A 15,887-nucleotide genomic window follows, 5' to 3' on the forward strand; every position below is an offset into this window, starting at 1 on the left:
ATATGTGGAATCTAATGAACAAAATAAACAAAAACAAAACAAAAAAAAATAGAAACAGAATCACAGACACAGAGAACAGACTGACAGCTATCATAGGGGAGGGGTTTGGGGTAAAAAAGGTGAAGGGATTAAGCAAAGAAAAAAAAGATTCATGGACAAAGAGAACAGCATGGTGATTACCTTCTATGGGGGGTAAGGAAGGGGGGTAGGAAAGGTAAAAGAGGGTAAGTGGGGAATAAATGGTGATGGAAGGAGACTTGACTTGGGGTGGTGAACACACAATATACAGAATACTATAGAATTGTACCCCTGAAGCCTATATAATTTTATTAACCACTGTCACCCTAATAAATTCAATGAAGGAAACACACAATGACATCGGACCTGCTACTTCTAACGTTCTAGGAACCACAGATCCACAAGGATCTGGAGAAGGTCACCTTAGTCTTTCTTTGCCCTGGAAAAAATGACACAGTATTATGAAAACGTGATACAGACCATGCTCCACTTCAGTTCGCTGCTATACAGAACCACTTGGTCCTCACTGAGTTCCAGGACATAACTTGAAGAAAAAACTAAAATCTAAGGGTTAAAAACATGGGTGGCCCAGCCGGTGTGGCTCAGTTGGGTCAGCGTTGTCCTGAGCACCAGGAGGTCACCAGTTCAGTTCCCGATCAGGGCACGATCCCCAGTAGGGGGCGTGCAGGAGGCAGCCGATCGATATTTCTTTCTCATCGATGTTTCTCTCTCTCTCTTTTCCTCTTTCTCTAAAACAAAATCAATAAAAACATATTTTTTAAAAAATGAGTGGAGGGGTTGATCCCAAAGGGGTTGAATGAGTCAGCCGAGAACTGTTCCCAACAGCGTTTGTAGTAGCACATGGGTGCTTGGTAACAAGTAGCCCCTGTCTGCTCCTCAAGCGTTGGCTATAATGTCATCTTCCTTGTCACACCCACACAAGGGGAAATTCCCACAGCAGGGCTGCAGCCACGGTTTCCAAATAGTGTTGAACACAGAGAGCTGCTGTGGAGCGGGCGTGAGTGTCCTTCGATGCTCTTTGACGGCCGCCTCGATTTTCATGACCACAGAGTCGAATAACGCTTCGTTGTTGGGGCTGAGCGGTCGGGATTCAGAAGGATCTCTTGAGATGTCAAAGAGGAGTGGAGGGTCATGGTAGGTGACGTCTCCAGTACAGGAGCATATTTCACTCCCGTAGCAGGCTCCAGCTCCCTTCGGGGAAAATTTGGGACTCACGTAATGAACCTTCCACACCGTTGCACCTGGGAAACAGAACCCTCTCGTTGAGATGCCATATTTGTTATTGTTTTAGGATCTTTTTTCATTAAACACGTATTTCTCAAACGTTTTTTGGTTAATAATTGAAAGTCTCCTGCAAAAAGTTACACAACAAAAATAGTGTTTCCTCAGCTATCAAAAAATTCACGATTTTACTGCCAACTTGAAGATTTTTCTTCTTTAAAAAAATTTTTTATTAAATTTTTTCTTTTTTAGAGAGAGAGGAATGGAGAGAGAGGGAGAGAGAGCAAGAGAGAAACACCAATGATGAGAGAGTCATCGATTGGCTGTCTCCTTCACGCCCCCTACTGGGGATCAAGCCCAAAACCTGAGCATATGTCCTGACCAGGAACTGAACCAGCAGCAACCTTTTGGTGCATGGATGACACCCAACGAATTGAACTGAGCCACTGAGCCAGGGCAGGAAAAGCTTTTTGTTTGTTTGTTTTCACTTTACATGGAAGACATTGACTTGAAGAATGCATCACACCAGTACTGAAGAATTGCACGGGAGAAAGCCCGTATCTATTCTGCAGTTTCAGTCAAGCTCAACCAAGTAGAAATTCTAGAACTTTATCCAAACGTCTCTGAAAGCTTTCGTTGACAGATGTAAGGCAATCGATATCATTTGTTGATATATATTTATTTACGTGCATCCTATAGTGTGACGGTGAGACAGAAACAGTGAATTAGGAGAGGCAGGTAGTGACTGATGTGTGGGTTAGAATAAAGTTCACTCCCTGTTGCTAATTTGTTTTAATATTCTTAGTTGGGAACATTTGTATTCCCTCTCTCTCTCTCTCTACCTGCATATTAGCATACATGCATAATAAGCTAATTGCTTATTTGCTTATACAAACATAGACAGACATACAGACACACACCTCGATAAACTTACTGTAGTACAATGGCTGCTTACATAATTTTCCTAAGGAGAAGATTCATCCTGGCTGGAGGTTATTTGCACGTGTCATAGCTCCCGCCCTCCCTCAGAGAAAAAGGAGACAGGGCTGTGTCTTTATCACATGCCCACATGTCTACCGTCTTCATACTCACAGTCTTTCTGATGCCACCTGACGGCGTGCAGGTAGACCCCACAGTAGTGGAAGAGGAACTCGTGGTCCGAGTGGCGGGCCCTGCCTTCCAGCAGAGGCATGAGGTTCTTGCCGTCGATCACTCTTAGGAGAGAGAGGAAAATGCACAAAGTGGTGAGGGAGGCGTGGTTTAGTCGCCTGTCTTATTACAGAAGGAGCGGGAAGAGATGGACAAGGAAGGGATGGAGGTGGAGGGAGAGGAGACAGACTTTTTAAAATTTATTGCCCGGCCGGATGTGGCTCAGCGGTTGAGCATCAACCTGGGATCCAGGCGATCGGGGTTCGATTCCCGGTCAGGGCACATGCCCGCGTTGTGGGTTCGATCAATGACTCTCTCATCATTGATGTTTCTATCTCTCTCTCTCCCTCTCCTTTCCTCTCTCTGGAATCAATAAAGATATATTTTAAAAAATAAATTTAAAAAAATAATAAAATTTATTGCTCATCTTCAGTTATTTTATAACAAAAAAGGGAAAAAAATTAAGACATATGATACATTTTCTAAGATAATGGGAGAGGGTAGCAGATGGAAGTATTAACGCGATAACCTTGCAAGACATTGGGAGTGAGCGTCATGGATTACAACATTGCACTTTTTACTCTTATTTGATTGGAGGGGAACCCCACTGCAAATGAATACACATCCTCCCACCACCACACACACACACACACACACACACACACACTCCACAGAATTAAACCATTAAAGCATGTCACGTATTTACTCATTTTAAAACCATAGAGAAATATGGTATAATTCACCGCACACACATAGACACATGCTTCCTTTTATTCAATAATTCACTTAATATTTGTTTAAGAGATTAAAAAACAAACAAAACGGGTCAAGAATGAGCCCTGCCGGTGTGGCTCAGTGGTTGAGCATTGACCCAGGAACCATTCCTGGTCAGGGTACGTGCCCAGGTTTGGGGCTCGATCCCAGTAGGAGGTGTGCAGGGGGCAGCTGATCAATCACTCTCATCATTGCTGTTTCTATCTCTCTCTCTCTCTCCCTTCTCTCTCTAAAAATCAATAAAAACATATATTTTTTAAAAAGAAAGACAATTAAGCAATCTGTTTCACAAACATGTAAAATTATCTAATGTATCCACACGCAACTCAAATCTATCCCCCCAGACTAGGAGCAAGCAGTGGTTTCCTACCTGTTCTGGGGCAATATTCCTCCCCCGACGTAAGACAGCGTTGGGTAAATGTCCATCAGACTGGTGGGCTCGTCAATGACCTTCCCAGCCTCCAGCACCGTTGGCCACCGGAATATTCCTGGAACGCGGATGCCCCCTTCCCATCCGCCCATCCCTTTCCCACCTAAAAGCAAAGAGCAAAGGCAAAGATGACTTCAACTCAACTGTGTCATGCTCCACTCAACTGGAAATTAAACCTACACATAAACTCTGCTTGCTTTTTTTGTCTGTTGTTGTTAACCCTCAACTAAGGATCATTTTTCCATTGATTTTTAAGACAGTGGAAGGAAGGGAGGGAGGGAGAAACATCGATGTGAGAGAGACACATGGATTGGCTGCCTCCCCCACCCGCCCAGCTGGGGCAGGGATCAAACCTGCAACCCAGGTAGTGCCCTTGACCGAGAAGCAAACCCTAGACCCTTTAACCCACCGGTGCTCTAACCACTGAGCAACACCAGCCAGGGCTACGCTCTTGAGGCTTTCATTACTTCCCACATTTTTGCCTTCCACTCTGCACACTGCCCCCAAACTCACCACCTTTCCCCATCTAGCTTGACAAGAGAGTATAACTCCTAAAAATCTCCACACAGCATTTGGGGGTTGACACGGGTGCGTGCAAAGCTCAGGAGACCCTGCAGGGGCATCAACTGAAGTGGGACAGCCCCTGTGCCTCACCTTTGTAGACCCCGTTCCATCCGCCCAGGTGCTCGCCCCTGGCCTGTGCCTCCAGGTTGCCCCCATTGTCCGAGGTGAAGTACACCAGTGTCTGGTTGGTCAGGCACTCCTGGTCCAGGGCCTCCAGAATCTTACCTGGCACAGGTGGAGATAGGGAGCTGTCACCTTTCAGCGTGGGCCATGGCTGTTTATCATGTGTTCGTGATTACTACACACTGCAGCATAATTAAATTATACTTTATTATAGATTGCAGAATATTATGTAATAAATCGCTATCATAGATGCTTGTTAATACTCTGCTGGACTCAGCAAGCATTGTTTTTACGGGTCAACAGTCCCTTGAGAAGACAGAGCGTGTCCACTGAGGTCCTTGGCCCATTTTTTAATTGGAGCCTTTGTCTTCCACGTGTTGAGTTGTATGAGTTCTTTATATATTTTGCCTTGGAGGCTTGGGGTGGGGTAGGAGCTGGGCACAATGGGGGGGAAATATTTGCAGATTTCACTGATTTGCCAGCTTTTAGTTCAGGGAAACGCGTACCTATTGATTTCCCAAGATACGCAAGGCGCCGTCCATTGAGGCGATGAATACAGATTTGCTTTCTGACCCCACGATCTAGATGCTTGGTTGCTTTTCCTGAATACTTACCCACCATCCAATCCATTTCTTCCACATTGTCGCCATAGCGACCGTATTTACTGCGTCCCACGAAATTCTCTTTGGTGATGAGGGGCGTGTGGACGTGAAGAAAAGACACAAACAAGAGAAAAGGTCCGCGTTTGTACCTGAGGGTAGGAAGTCAGACTGAGTTACCTTTACAGAGAGAGGCGACTGCGGAAAGCAGAGGGGTGCAGCCACCGTGGAAAACAGTATGGAGTTATCTCAAAAAAATAAAAAATGGAGCTGCCTTATGACCCAGCGATGCCTCTTCTGGGAATATATCCTAAGAATCCTGAAACACCCATCAGAAAGAACTTGTGCACCCTTATGTTCATAGCAGCACAATTTAAAATAGCTAAGTGCCCATCCGTAGATGAGTGGATAAAACAGCTGTGGTACGTCTATGCCGTGGAATACTATACAGCTGTGAAAAAGGACCTTGTATCCTTTTGGACAGCATGGATTTTACTGATTTCAGAGAGAGGAAGGGAGAGGGAGAGAGAGATAGGAACATTAATAATGAGAGAGAAACAGCCGTCTGCTGCCTCCTTCACGCCCCCTACTGGGGATGGAGCCTGAAACCCAAGAATCAAACCGGAGAGCTCCTGGTTCATAGGTCGACGCTCAACCACTGAGCCATGCCAGCCAGGGTACCTTTTATTTTCTTATCACAGTCCCCTGTGTGTCTTGGGTTTTCGTGGGTGACTGAATACCTGTCAATGAAGGAGAGGGCCTCCTTGAGCATGAGCGCGGAGACTCTGTCTTCCCTCATGGGCTGCTGGACGATTTCGTGGTTCCTCATGAGGATGCAGTTCCAACGCCGCACGAACCCGTAGCTGGAGAACCAGCCCACGAAAAAGACAAAGGCGAGGAGCCCGAAGGTGACGATGATGCCCCATGGCACCGGGAACCAGCGGGTGAAGCGGGGGATGAGCAGCAGGAGAGGGAGGAGCCCGATGGCCGTGGTGGAGATGCCCAGCTTGATCCTGACCCACCGGTGCAGCTCCGGCGTCTCGGAGGCCCTGCAGTCGCTCAGAAGGCCGAAGGGCATCCCGTAGAAGTAGTCGAAGCCATGGTTCAGGGGGTGGTAACAGTGGTCATCCCTGGAGGCACAGCTCAGGCCTTGGTGCCACTTTCCTGGAAATAGAAACGGGGGTAGCATTTCTAGAACATGGGCTTCTGTCAGGAGAAGTTACAAAAAACTTGGACTTTCTTGCCCTTGATGGATCTTTTATTATTTTTATTATTAATGAGCCACAGCAGCCACGGTTCCATGGATCTTCTTGGTTCCGACATTGTCTCCGTGCAAATGCTAAGATGTCTGTAGCTATGGCGCCAACACCTGTTTGCATAAAACCTGCATCTTTCAGGCTAAAAGTGGGCAATAGAAACCCTTCTCTTTTCTAGATGGACAGAGTCTATGGCCTGGAAAGTATTATGTTCAGGGAAATAAGCCCGTCCGAGAAAGACAAGTGTCACACGGTCTCACTCATATGTGGAATCTAATGAACAAAATAAACTTATGGATAAAATAGCTGTGGTACATCTACACCGGGGAATACTATGCAGCTGTGAAAAAGGATCTCTTATCCTTTGGGACAGCAGGGAGGGACCTGGAGAGTGTTATGCTGAGTGAAATAACCAGGCAGAAAAAGAAAAGTATCCCCGTGATCTCACTCATATGTGGAATCTAATGAACAAAATAAACTGAACAAAATAGATGCAGACACGTGGAAGCATGGAGCAGACGGAGGGGTCTCAGAGGGAAGCGGGGACTGGAAGAGATGAACCAAAGAACTTATATGCATCAGTGCATAACCCATGGACACAGACAATACTGTGGGGAAGGCCTGGGGTGGGGGATGGATGTGGGGAAGAGAGTCAATGTGGAAAAAAGGGGGTCATCTGTAATACTTTCAATAATAAAGATAATTTTTTTAAAAAAAATGCTTCCAAAAATAAAAATAAAAATTTCCCAGGTGTCCCGCCCTCCCTGGGAAGCCAGAGACTGCGTCTTGGTTGATATGTGTTCACACTTCCACCGACCAGCCGTGTATTTTCTTTTGTATTATTTTTTTTAATCTTTTTAAAAATAGGTATTGATTTCAGAGAGAGGCAGGGAGAGGGAGAGAGAGAGAAACATCAATGATGAGAGAGCGTCACCGGCTGGCTGCCTCTTGTGCGCCCCCTGCTGGCTGCCCCCTGAATTTCCAGGACTGGGGACGGAGCCCGAGTTCCCATCGAGCAGTCACTTCTCACTGTCTCATGCCACCCACTAAAAAAATAACCAAAACTCTGTGGCCGCAGCTCCTCGCCACGGTCCCCAAAGTGGGGATGATACGCTATCCCTGGAAACTTAACCGTGAGCGAAAGGAATTGGGGAATGGGAGCCATTCCCTCGAACGAGCACATACCACGTGGGTCAGGTTCTGTGCTGATTTATTCACACACATTGTTGTATTTCGTTCTTTTAAGACCCTTTAGGACCAATGAGAAAGCTACTATGTGGATTCATTAGGAAGCCTGAGGTCGTATTAATGATGGGGAAGATGGACTCACACCCAGGTTTGGTGGTGCCCTGAGTCTCCCTCAAAGCTAATTTAGAAGATGTTTATTCATCTGATGCTACCGGGAGCTTTGTGGGAATAAACTCACTACTGGTCACATATGGATGATACAAACTCATTGGTTTTTCTTTGGGGGGGGGGGGGGTTTGAGGGGGGGTGTTCTTTTTAAATTTATCTGTATTATTGGAAGTATTTCAGATGCCCCCTTTTCCCCCATTGAACAGCCCCTTCCCATTTTTTAATTATTTTTATTGTTGATAGTATTACAGATGCCCCCCCTTTTTTCTCTCCCTTGCCCCCCACCACCTGGTTCCAGTCCCCCCTCTCTTCCAGGCCTTCACCTCACTATTTCTGTGTCCATGGGTTATGAATATAGGCATATAAATTCCTTGGTTAATCCCCACGCCCTCTGCCTTCCCTCTGAGCTCCCTCCGTCTGCTCCATGCTTCCATGTCTCTGGATCTATTTTGCCCATAACTTTATTTAGTTCATTAGATTCCACACATGAGTGAGATCATGGGGATATTTCTCTTTCTCTGCCTGGCTTATTTCACTCAGCATAATGCCCTCCAGGTGTCTCCATGCTGCCCCAAAGGGTAAGAGATCCTGCTTTTTCACAGCTGCATAGTATTCCACGGTATAGATATACCACAGCTTTTTTATCCGCTCATCTACGGATGGGCCCTTGGGCTGTTTCCAGGTCGTAGCACCGCTATTTACAATAGCTAAGATCTGCAAACTCATGTTTTTAAAAGTGAGGCCATCTTAGCTGATGTCCGAGGTACAATCTACATGGAAAATCCTAAAACTAGCGCCTATAACAAACAGGAAACATGTCTCAAAATTACTTGCTCACAGAATCTCTCCTTAGAGGCATAAGTGATGGGACCAGAATCCTGTGGCATAAACCTGCGTGGTGATGTGCCGACCCACAGTCTCACCCCTGCCCAACACCGACCCCCCACAGGCATGGGAGAGGGGGGCGATCTGAACACGTAGGGTAGTAATTGCCTCCCCTTGCTCGCTGTGTACGCTTTCAGTTCTCAAGTTCAAGAAGATCCCTTTAAAAATTGATTCATGCCCTGAACGGTGTTGCTCAGTGGTTAGAGAGTCTGAATGTACACCAAAGGGTCATGGGTTCGATTCCCGGTCAATATGTCTCTCTCACGATCATGTTTCTCTCTCTCTCTCTATCTCTTCTCCTCCCTCCCATTCTCTGTAAAATAAAAGCGATGGAAAAAGATATTTTCCGACAACAATGAACAAAAAAATAATTTTTTAAATTAAAAATTCACTCATTTTTTCAGCTAGCAACGGCCTCGCCAAAGCAGGCCCCCGCCCTACAGAATATTCTATTTGGGGGGCAATGGATGAGCATAATTGCTTTTCATACCCACGGCTTTTCTAACTCCTTGCTCTAGGTGTTGAAGGCCGTCCATCATTGTGCCTTAAGCTCCTTCCCCACTGTCTCTTCGCAAAGAGAAGCTGGCCCCAGGTACCCCCTGGAGAGGTGACCCAGAAAAAGAGGGGGTTTCCACGTCCGCAGCTCCCCCACCGGCATACCTATGAGCCCCGTGCGGTAGCCCTGATGCTGAAGCAGTCTGGCGAAGGTGGTTTCGTTGGTGGGAAGACCGCCCGAGCCTCCCAGCCAGGTGAGGGCGCGGTTCAGGTTGAAGGCAGACGCCATGCCTACGGGCACAGAAGCAGAGCCCAGGTGACCGGTCTTCTCGGCAGGGGCTCCACGGATTCCTGCGTCTACCTGAGGTCCTCGGATGCACCCCCTGTGCCCTTCCAGTCTCTTCTCTCCCCCAAGTTTTTCTCTTGCCTTTGACTATAAGCTTCCTCCGCGCTCCTTCTCCCACGGGCCAAATGCACACGTGCTCTTGAACTTGGGTTAGGGTTAGGGTTAGGGTTAGGGTTAGGGTTAGGGTTAGGTTAGGGTTAGGGTTAGGGTTAGGATTAGGGTTAGAGTTATAGCTAGGGTTAGAGTTAGGGTTAGGCCTAGGGCTAGGGTTAGGGCTAGGGTTACGGTTAGGGCTAGTGTAAGGGTTAGGGCTATGGTTAAGGTTAGGGTTAGGGTTAGGGTTAGGGTTAGGGCTAGGGCTAGGGCTAGGGCTAGGGTTAGGGTTAGTGTTAGCATTAGGGCTAGGGTTAGGGTTAGGGCCAGGATTAGAGTTTTAGGGTTAGCGTTAGGGTTAGGGTTAGGGTTAGGGTTAGGGTTAGGGTTAGGGTTAGGGTTAGGGTTAGGGTTAGGGTTACAGTTAGAGCTAGGTTTAGATTTAGGGTTAAGGCTAGGGTTAGGGCTAGGGTTAGGGTGAGGGTTAGGGTTAGTGTTAGGGTTAGGGTTCGCTTTATGTTTAGAGTTCACAATTGCAATAAACTTAGGTTTAGGGTCAGGGTCAAGGTTAAAGTGATGGGTAGGGTTAGTGTTCGTGTTAGGATTAGTGCTTGGTTTAGGGGTGTGGTTTCGTTTATGTTTAGCACTAGATTTAGTTTTAGGTTCATGTCTATGGCTTCAGGTTTCGGATTGGTTTAGTGCTGGTGTTAGGTTAGGGTTAGGGTTAAGACTAGGGCTAGGATTAGGGTTAGTGTTAGATTTAGGTTTTGGTTTAGGGGTAGGTGTAGAGCTATCACTAGTTTTAGGGTTAGGGTTAGGGTTAGGTTTAAGGTTAAGGTTAAGATTAAGTTTAGGTTTAGAGTTAGGATTAGGGTTAGAGTTAGGGTTAGGGTTAGGTTTAGGTTTAGGGTTAGGGTTAAGATTAAGTTTAAGTTTAAGTTTAGGGGTTAGGGTTAGGGTTAGGGTTAGGGTTAGGGTTAGGGTTAGGGTTAGATTTAGGGTTAGGGTTAGGGTTAGGGTTAGGTTAGGGTTAGGGTTAGGGTTAGGGTTAGATTTAGGGTTAGGGTTAGGGTTAGGGTTAGGGTTAGGTTAGGGTTAGGTTTAGGGTTAGGGTTAGGGTTAAGATTAAGTTTAAGTTTAAGTTTAGGGGTTAGGGTTAGGTTAGGGTTAGGGTTAGGGTTAGGGTTAGATTTAGGGTTAGGGTTAGGGTTAGGGTTAGGTTAGGGTTAGGTTTAGGGTGCATAATAAAACAGCAGAGTTTGAGATGAGAAGCCTGTGGGATTTCCCCAGTTCACCTGATCGGATGGCGTAGCGGCCTGTCAGAAACGCCGCCCGACTCGGGGTGCACACAGAGGCTGCTGCCAGGTGCTGGGTGAGCAGAACTCCTTCCCTGGCCAGGCGGTCGATATTCGGGGTGCTGCAGACAGACAGACAATCAGCATTGAGGTTTCCCATTCCCCACCAAACGGAGGAGATCCAAAGCCTTTGTGTCCTGGGTTGACTCTGTTTCCAGTCAACCTAAAACGCTTTTTTTTTTTTAATTTCCATTTTCTACCTACTTGGATGCACCTGTGATTAAATGCAAAAAATAAGCAGAGTATAAAACAATGAACCTTCAGGCAAGATGATTACAAACTAAGACGAGTCAACTGGGATTACCAATGAATCGACACTGGGTGGACCGCTGTGAATTTACTAAATGCCTCTGAACGGCCTGCTTTCAATGGGTTAAAAAGATGTTTGTATTATGTGTTTTTGGGGTGTTTTGCGGTTTTTTTAAAAACACAATAATAAAAACAACAGCAGCGCCCCCTGTAGGTAAGAAGACAGAGATAGGAAATGAGGTCCTGATCTTTTGCCGCTTGCTTAGCGCGCCCTCTGCTGTTCGTGTTGAGAACTGACAGCGATGGGATTGGGGAGCCCTTCCCTCCCCTCAGGAGATGCCACCAGCCAGGGTTGGGGGGGTGGGGGGTGGGGGGTCTTTACCTGACTGTGTTGTTACCATAGCAGCATAAATCTCCCAGCCCAAGGTCATCGGCCATCAACAGGACAATATTGGGCCTGGAGTTCCTGGTCACGAACACGGCATGGAGGCCCCCAACCATGCACCACAGGGACACCCAGAGCCAGCAGCCCCTGTGAGTATTTGGGAAGGAAAAAAAACAAAAAAAAAAAAACAACCAAAAATAAATAAACACAACTATCAATTCAGTTTTGCATTTGTAGCAACTTGGAAAAAATAAAATAAAATAAAAAATAAAATAAAATAAAATAAAATAAAATAATAAAATTAAATTAAATTAAATTAAAATAAAATAAAATATAAAATAAAATAAAATAATAAAATAATAAAATAAAATAAAATAAAATAAAATAATAAAATTAAAATAAAATAAAATAAAATAAATAAAATAGCCCTGGCTGGCTTGGCTCAGTGCTTAGAGCGTCGGCCAGCTCACTGGAGGGTCTCGGGTTCGATTCTCTGGCCAACGGCATGTGCCTGAGTTTCAGGCTCAATCCCCAGCCCAGGTGCAGGCTGGTGCACACAGGAGGCAACCAATAGATGTGTCTCCCTCACATCAATATTTCTTTCGCCCACTCCCTCCCTCTTTTTTACTTGTTTATTTTTTTTAAATACGTTTTTATTGATTTCAGAGAGAGGAAGGGAGAGGGAGAGAGAGAGAAACATCAATGAGGAGAGTCAGGGATCGGCTGCCTCCTGCTCGCCCCCTACTGGGGACCAAGCCCACAACTGGGCCTGTGTCCTGAGCAGGAATCGAACCAGCGATCTCCTGGTTCGTCGGTCGATGTGCAACCGCTGAGCCACACCAACTAGGCCCTTCGACCTTCTTTTATTTAAAAAAAAAAATCAATGAAAAAAATAGCCTCTGGTGATGATTAACAAACAAAAAAAATCATAAAAACGGAAGTAATGGTATCCCTTATAAATGTTCACTGTCCAACATCCCTGAGCTGGCGCTTACTCAAAAACGAGAATGTTTTTTATGTTAATATAGTCTAACTGACACCTTCGTTTCACACGCATTCTGACTTTAAATTTACCAAATTTTTCAAATACGATGGTACCTCGGTTTCCGAACGTCTCCGCTGACGAACATTTCGGTCTATGCAGGCCCGTCGACCCGGAAGGAAATGCTTCGGTTTTCAAACACGCCTCGGAAGTCAAACACGCCCCACGGCTGGCTTCCGCGGAGGGCAAGACCCTGAGGCCTAGTTGTGGGCTGTGGATCCCTCGGTTTTCCGAACGTTTCAGAACTCGAACGGGCTCCCGGGACGAACTGCATTCCAAAACTGAAGCACCACTGTTGTTTTAGCAATAAGAGGCCTTTCCAAAAAAAAAACAAATTCTATCAGTCGTTTGAGTGTGAAGCTTCATAATTTGATTTCATTGCAAAAAAAGTGGAAACAAAACAGTAAAATCAGAGCAAAGAGCCAGCTAGTCGGGTTTGCTTTTCTCTTCATGCTCAGCCGTAGTTTCTAATACAAGGCGGGGCCAAAGCAGGTTTACCGTGGTCCGTGTGGAAAACAGCCCAATAGTTAACAAATAATAATACACGAAGAAACTCTGCGTTTTCCGTACCCACGGCTGTAGACCCGCTTCTGCCCCACCCTGTGTGTGTTATAGGTTCATCGTTTTTGCTCTTAGCTGCTCAGAGTGGAAAGTGCAAGCGGGAGCTCGAGTAGCCTCCTGGGTCTGAGCCCAGAACTTTCTGCTCCGAGACTCAGTCTTCTGGGGTCGGCTACATCTGCTATTTCTCCCTTGTAAAGAATTTACGTCCAGCCCGGCCGGGTGTGGCTCAGCGGTTGAGCGTCGACCTAGGATCCAGGCGATCAGGGTTCAATGCCCGGTCAGGGCACATGCCCAATGGCGGGCTCGATCAATGACTCTCTCATCATTGATGTTTCTCTCTCTCTCTCCCTCTCCTTTCCTCTCTCTGTAATCAATAAAGATGTATTTTTTTAAAAAATTTTTTAAAAAAAGAAAGAAATTACGTCCATATAGCAGGTGGAGGACACTCAACAGCAGAACAGAAACAAAGACAGACGCACGTCCTGGCTGGTGTTGCTCAGTGGTTGAGCCTCGGCCTATGAACCGAAAGGTCGCCGGTTCGATTCCCGGTCAGGGCACAGGCCCGTGTTGTGGGCTCCATGCCCAGTAGGGGGCGAGCAAGAGGCAGCCGATCAACGTTCCTCTCTCATCACTGATGTTTCTCTCTCTCCCTCTCTCTTCCCTCCTCTCTAAAAATCAATAAAAAATATTTTGAAACAAACAAACAAAACAAAAAACAACTCACAGCAATTCTTTTAACATCTGAAAACGGAAACTTAACACGAAACTATTCCACTAAATTTCAGACCACAGGGTAATCCACCTGCAACGGCCGAATGCTTGAACATTTCGGAAAATGCCCATGAATGCCCTTGACCGAAGGTCATTACCGGGATATGACGAGCCGCATGGTCTCCTCACGCAGGAAAACGGGTTTTCCAACCGAAAACGTCATCTGGTGAATTCCAAGGTCTGTTTGTTCCACCTCAAAAAAAATAAAAATATAATAAATTTTAAAAATCACGGTTTCTTAAATTCATTTGCGTCCCTCGGTGTTCAGTCCCCTCCCTGTCCCCAGGTGACTGATGGCGTCTCTCTCTCTTGCATACCCCTGAACCCTCCAAACTGGCTCCGACCCCCCCGTTTTGGGCAGCTGGCCTCTCGGCGACCCAGCCAAGCCAGCCGACCCTGCAGATACCCAAACCCGGCTGCAATACCCCCTGAAGATGTCCAGTAACGTCCCACTGGCCTTGGGATTAAAAAACCTCAACCCCAGCACGATTGATACACCTCCCTGAATTGAGGTATTTGCTATTCTTTTAAATTTTTTCACATTTATTGATGCATTTCGTAGTTGAATTTATTGGGGCGATATTGGTTCGTAAGATTAGGTAGGCCTCAGGGCTGCAATTCCCTAATAAACCGGTTGTCTGTATATTGTCTGTATATGTTGTCTGTATATTATATTGTGTGTTTTTTAATTTAAAAAATAAAAAAATAAAAACACACACACACACAATGACAAATGGCCCTCGCCTGTGGCCGTGGTGGCCCGACTCAATATGTTCTTTCATAACAGTCCAAAGAGTGGTCCTGCCTGGCATCCCCCCCTCACCCCGAAACCTCAGAGCCTCCAATTTCTCCAACGGGGTGCAGTTCTCGTAGGCCCAGGAGCCACCCGCAGGACAAATGACACACGTGATAAGGTGAGTCACCTGCTCCTGTACTTTACAGGCCTTTCCGCCGCCGGGTTCCCACTGCGCCCTCGGGACACCTCCCCCGGCGTCTTGCACAAGAGGACGATTGCTCACCCCTTTTAATGGAGAGGCAGTCGGGGGAAATCACAGGGTTTAAAGACTTTCTCAAGACGGGTCAGCTGAGGATGTGGGATTCAGTATATAGCGTGTGTGTCTGTCCCATATCCAGGGACACGTTCCCATCTCAGACCTCGGGTCCGGCCCTCACATGCAGCATCTCTACAGGCTGCTTACTACCTGGAGGCATTTGCTGGGACCCACACACCCATCCTTTTTATTATTTTATTTTATTTTATTTTATTTTTTATTTTATTTTATTTTATTATTTTATTATTTTATTTTATTTTATTTTATATTTTATTTATTTTATTTTTTAATTTCTATTTCTATTTCTATTTTTATTTTTATTTCTATTTTATTTTTATTTCTATTTTCATTTCTTTTTTTTTTAAATATATCTTTATTGATTTCAGAGAGAGGAAAGGAGAGGGAGAGAGAGAGAGACAGAAACATCAATGATGAGAGAGTCATTGATCGAGCCCATAACCGGGCATGTGCCCCGACCAGGAATCGAACACTGATCGCCCGGATCCTAGGTCGACGCTCAACCGCTGAGCCGCACCCGGCTGGGCTTTATTTCTATTTCTATTTCTATTTTTATTAATATTTTTATCTTTATTTTTATTGTTATTTCTATTTTTATTTTTATAATACACTTTCCTTGATTTTAGAGACTGAGGAAGGGAGAGGGAAAGAGTCCCAGTGGCTGGTCACCGGCCGCCCGAGCCTGGCTCTCCCTCAGGGGCCAGGAACCGACGCTGTTTGTTAAATCGATGGACATTGAACAAACCACTCCCTGTGGTAAAGGGGGTTCGGACGGCGTCGGAGGATTGTACGTATCGGGTCCGGAGCCTAAGGAATATCAAGACCCTTTCCACCCGGCATCTCCTTACCCGAGGATATTTCTCTCCGTTGATTTTCAGAGATGGTGGAAGGGAGGGAAGTGGAAGGAGAGAGAGAGAGAGAGAGAAACATCGATGGGAGAGAGTCACGTCAATGGGGTGCCTCCTGAGCGCATCCCAATGGGGGGACCGGGGATCGACCCTGTAACCCAGGCCTGTGCCCTTGGCCGGGAATCGAACCCGCGACCTCCTGCATCCTAGGTCGACGCTCGACCACTGAGCCACTCTGACTGTTATTTTATTTATTTTTTAAATTAATTTATTTTT

The 15,887-nt window shown here is 46.0% G+C and overlaps 1 protein-coding gene across 1 annotated transcript; it reads right to left on the reverse strand.

Moving 5' to 3' along the window:
* Nucleotides 1–915: 915 nt before the first annotated feature.
* On the reverse strand, nt 916–12,449 carry LOC308551102 (arylsulfatase H; the record flags this gene model as incomplete). Its single annotated transcript, XM_081125434.1, has 10 exons — nt 916–1,280; nt 2,353–2,474; nt 3,554–3,716; nt 4,268–4,402; nt 4,915–5,051; nt 5,640–6,063; nt 9,057–9,182; nt 10,626–10,747; nt 11,317–11,466; nt 12,418–12,449. The coding sequence occupies 10 exons, from the start codon at nt 12,447–12,449 to the stop codon at nt 916–918; spliced, it is 1,776 nt and encodes a 591-aa protein (XP_080981560.1).
* Between the last annotated feature and the right edge of the window lie 3,438 nt (nt 12,450–15,887).

The sequence above is a fragment of the Miniopterus schreibersii genome (genome assembly GCF_964146895.1).
Source record: "Miniopterus schreibersii genome assembly, chromosome: X".
NCBI classification, from domain to species: Eukaryota; Metazoa; Chordata; class Mammalia; order Chiroptera; family Miniopteridae; genus Miniopterus; species Miniopterus schreibersii.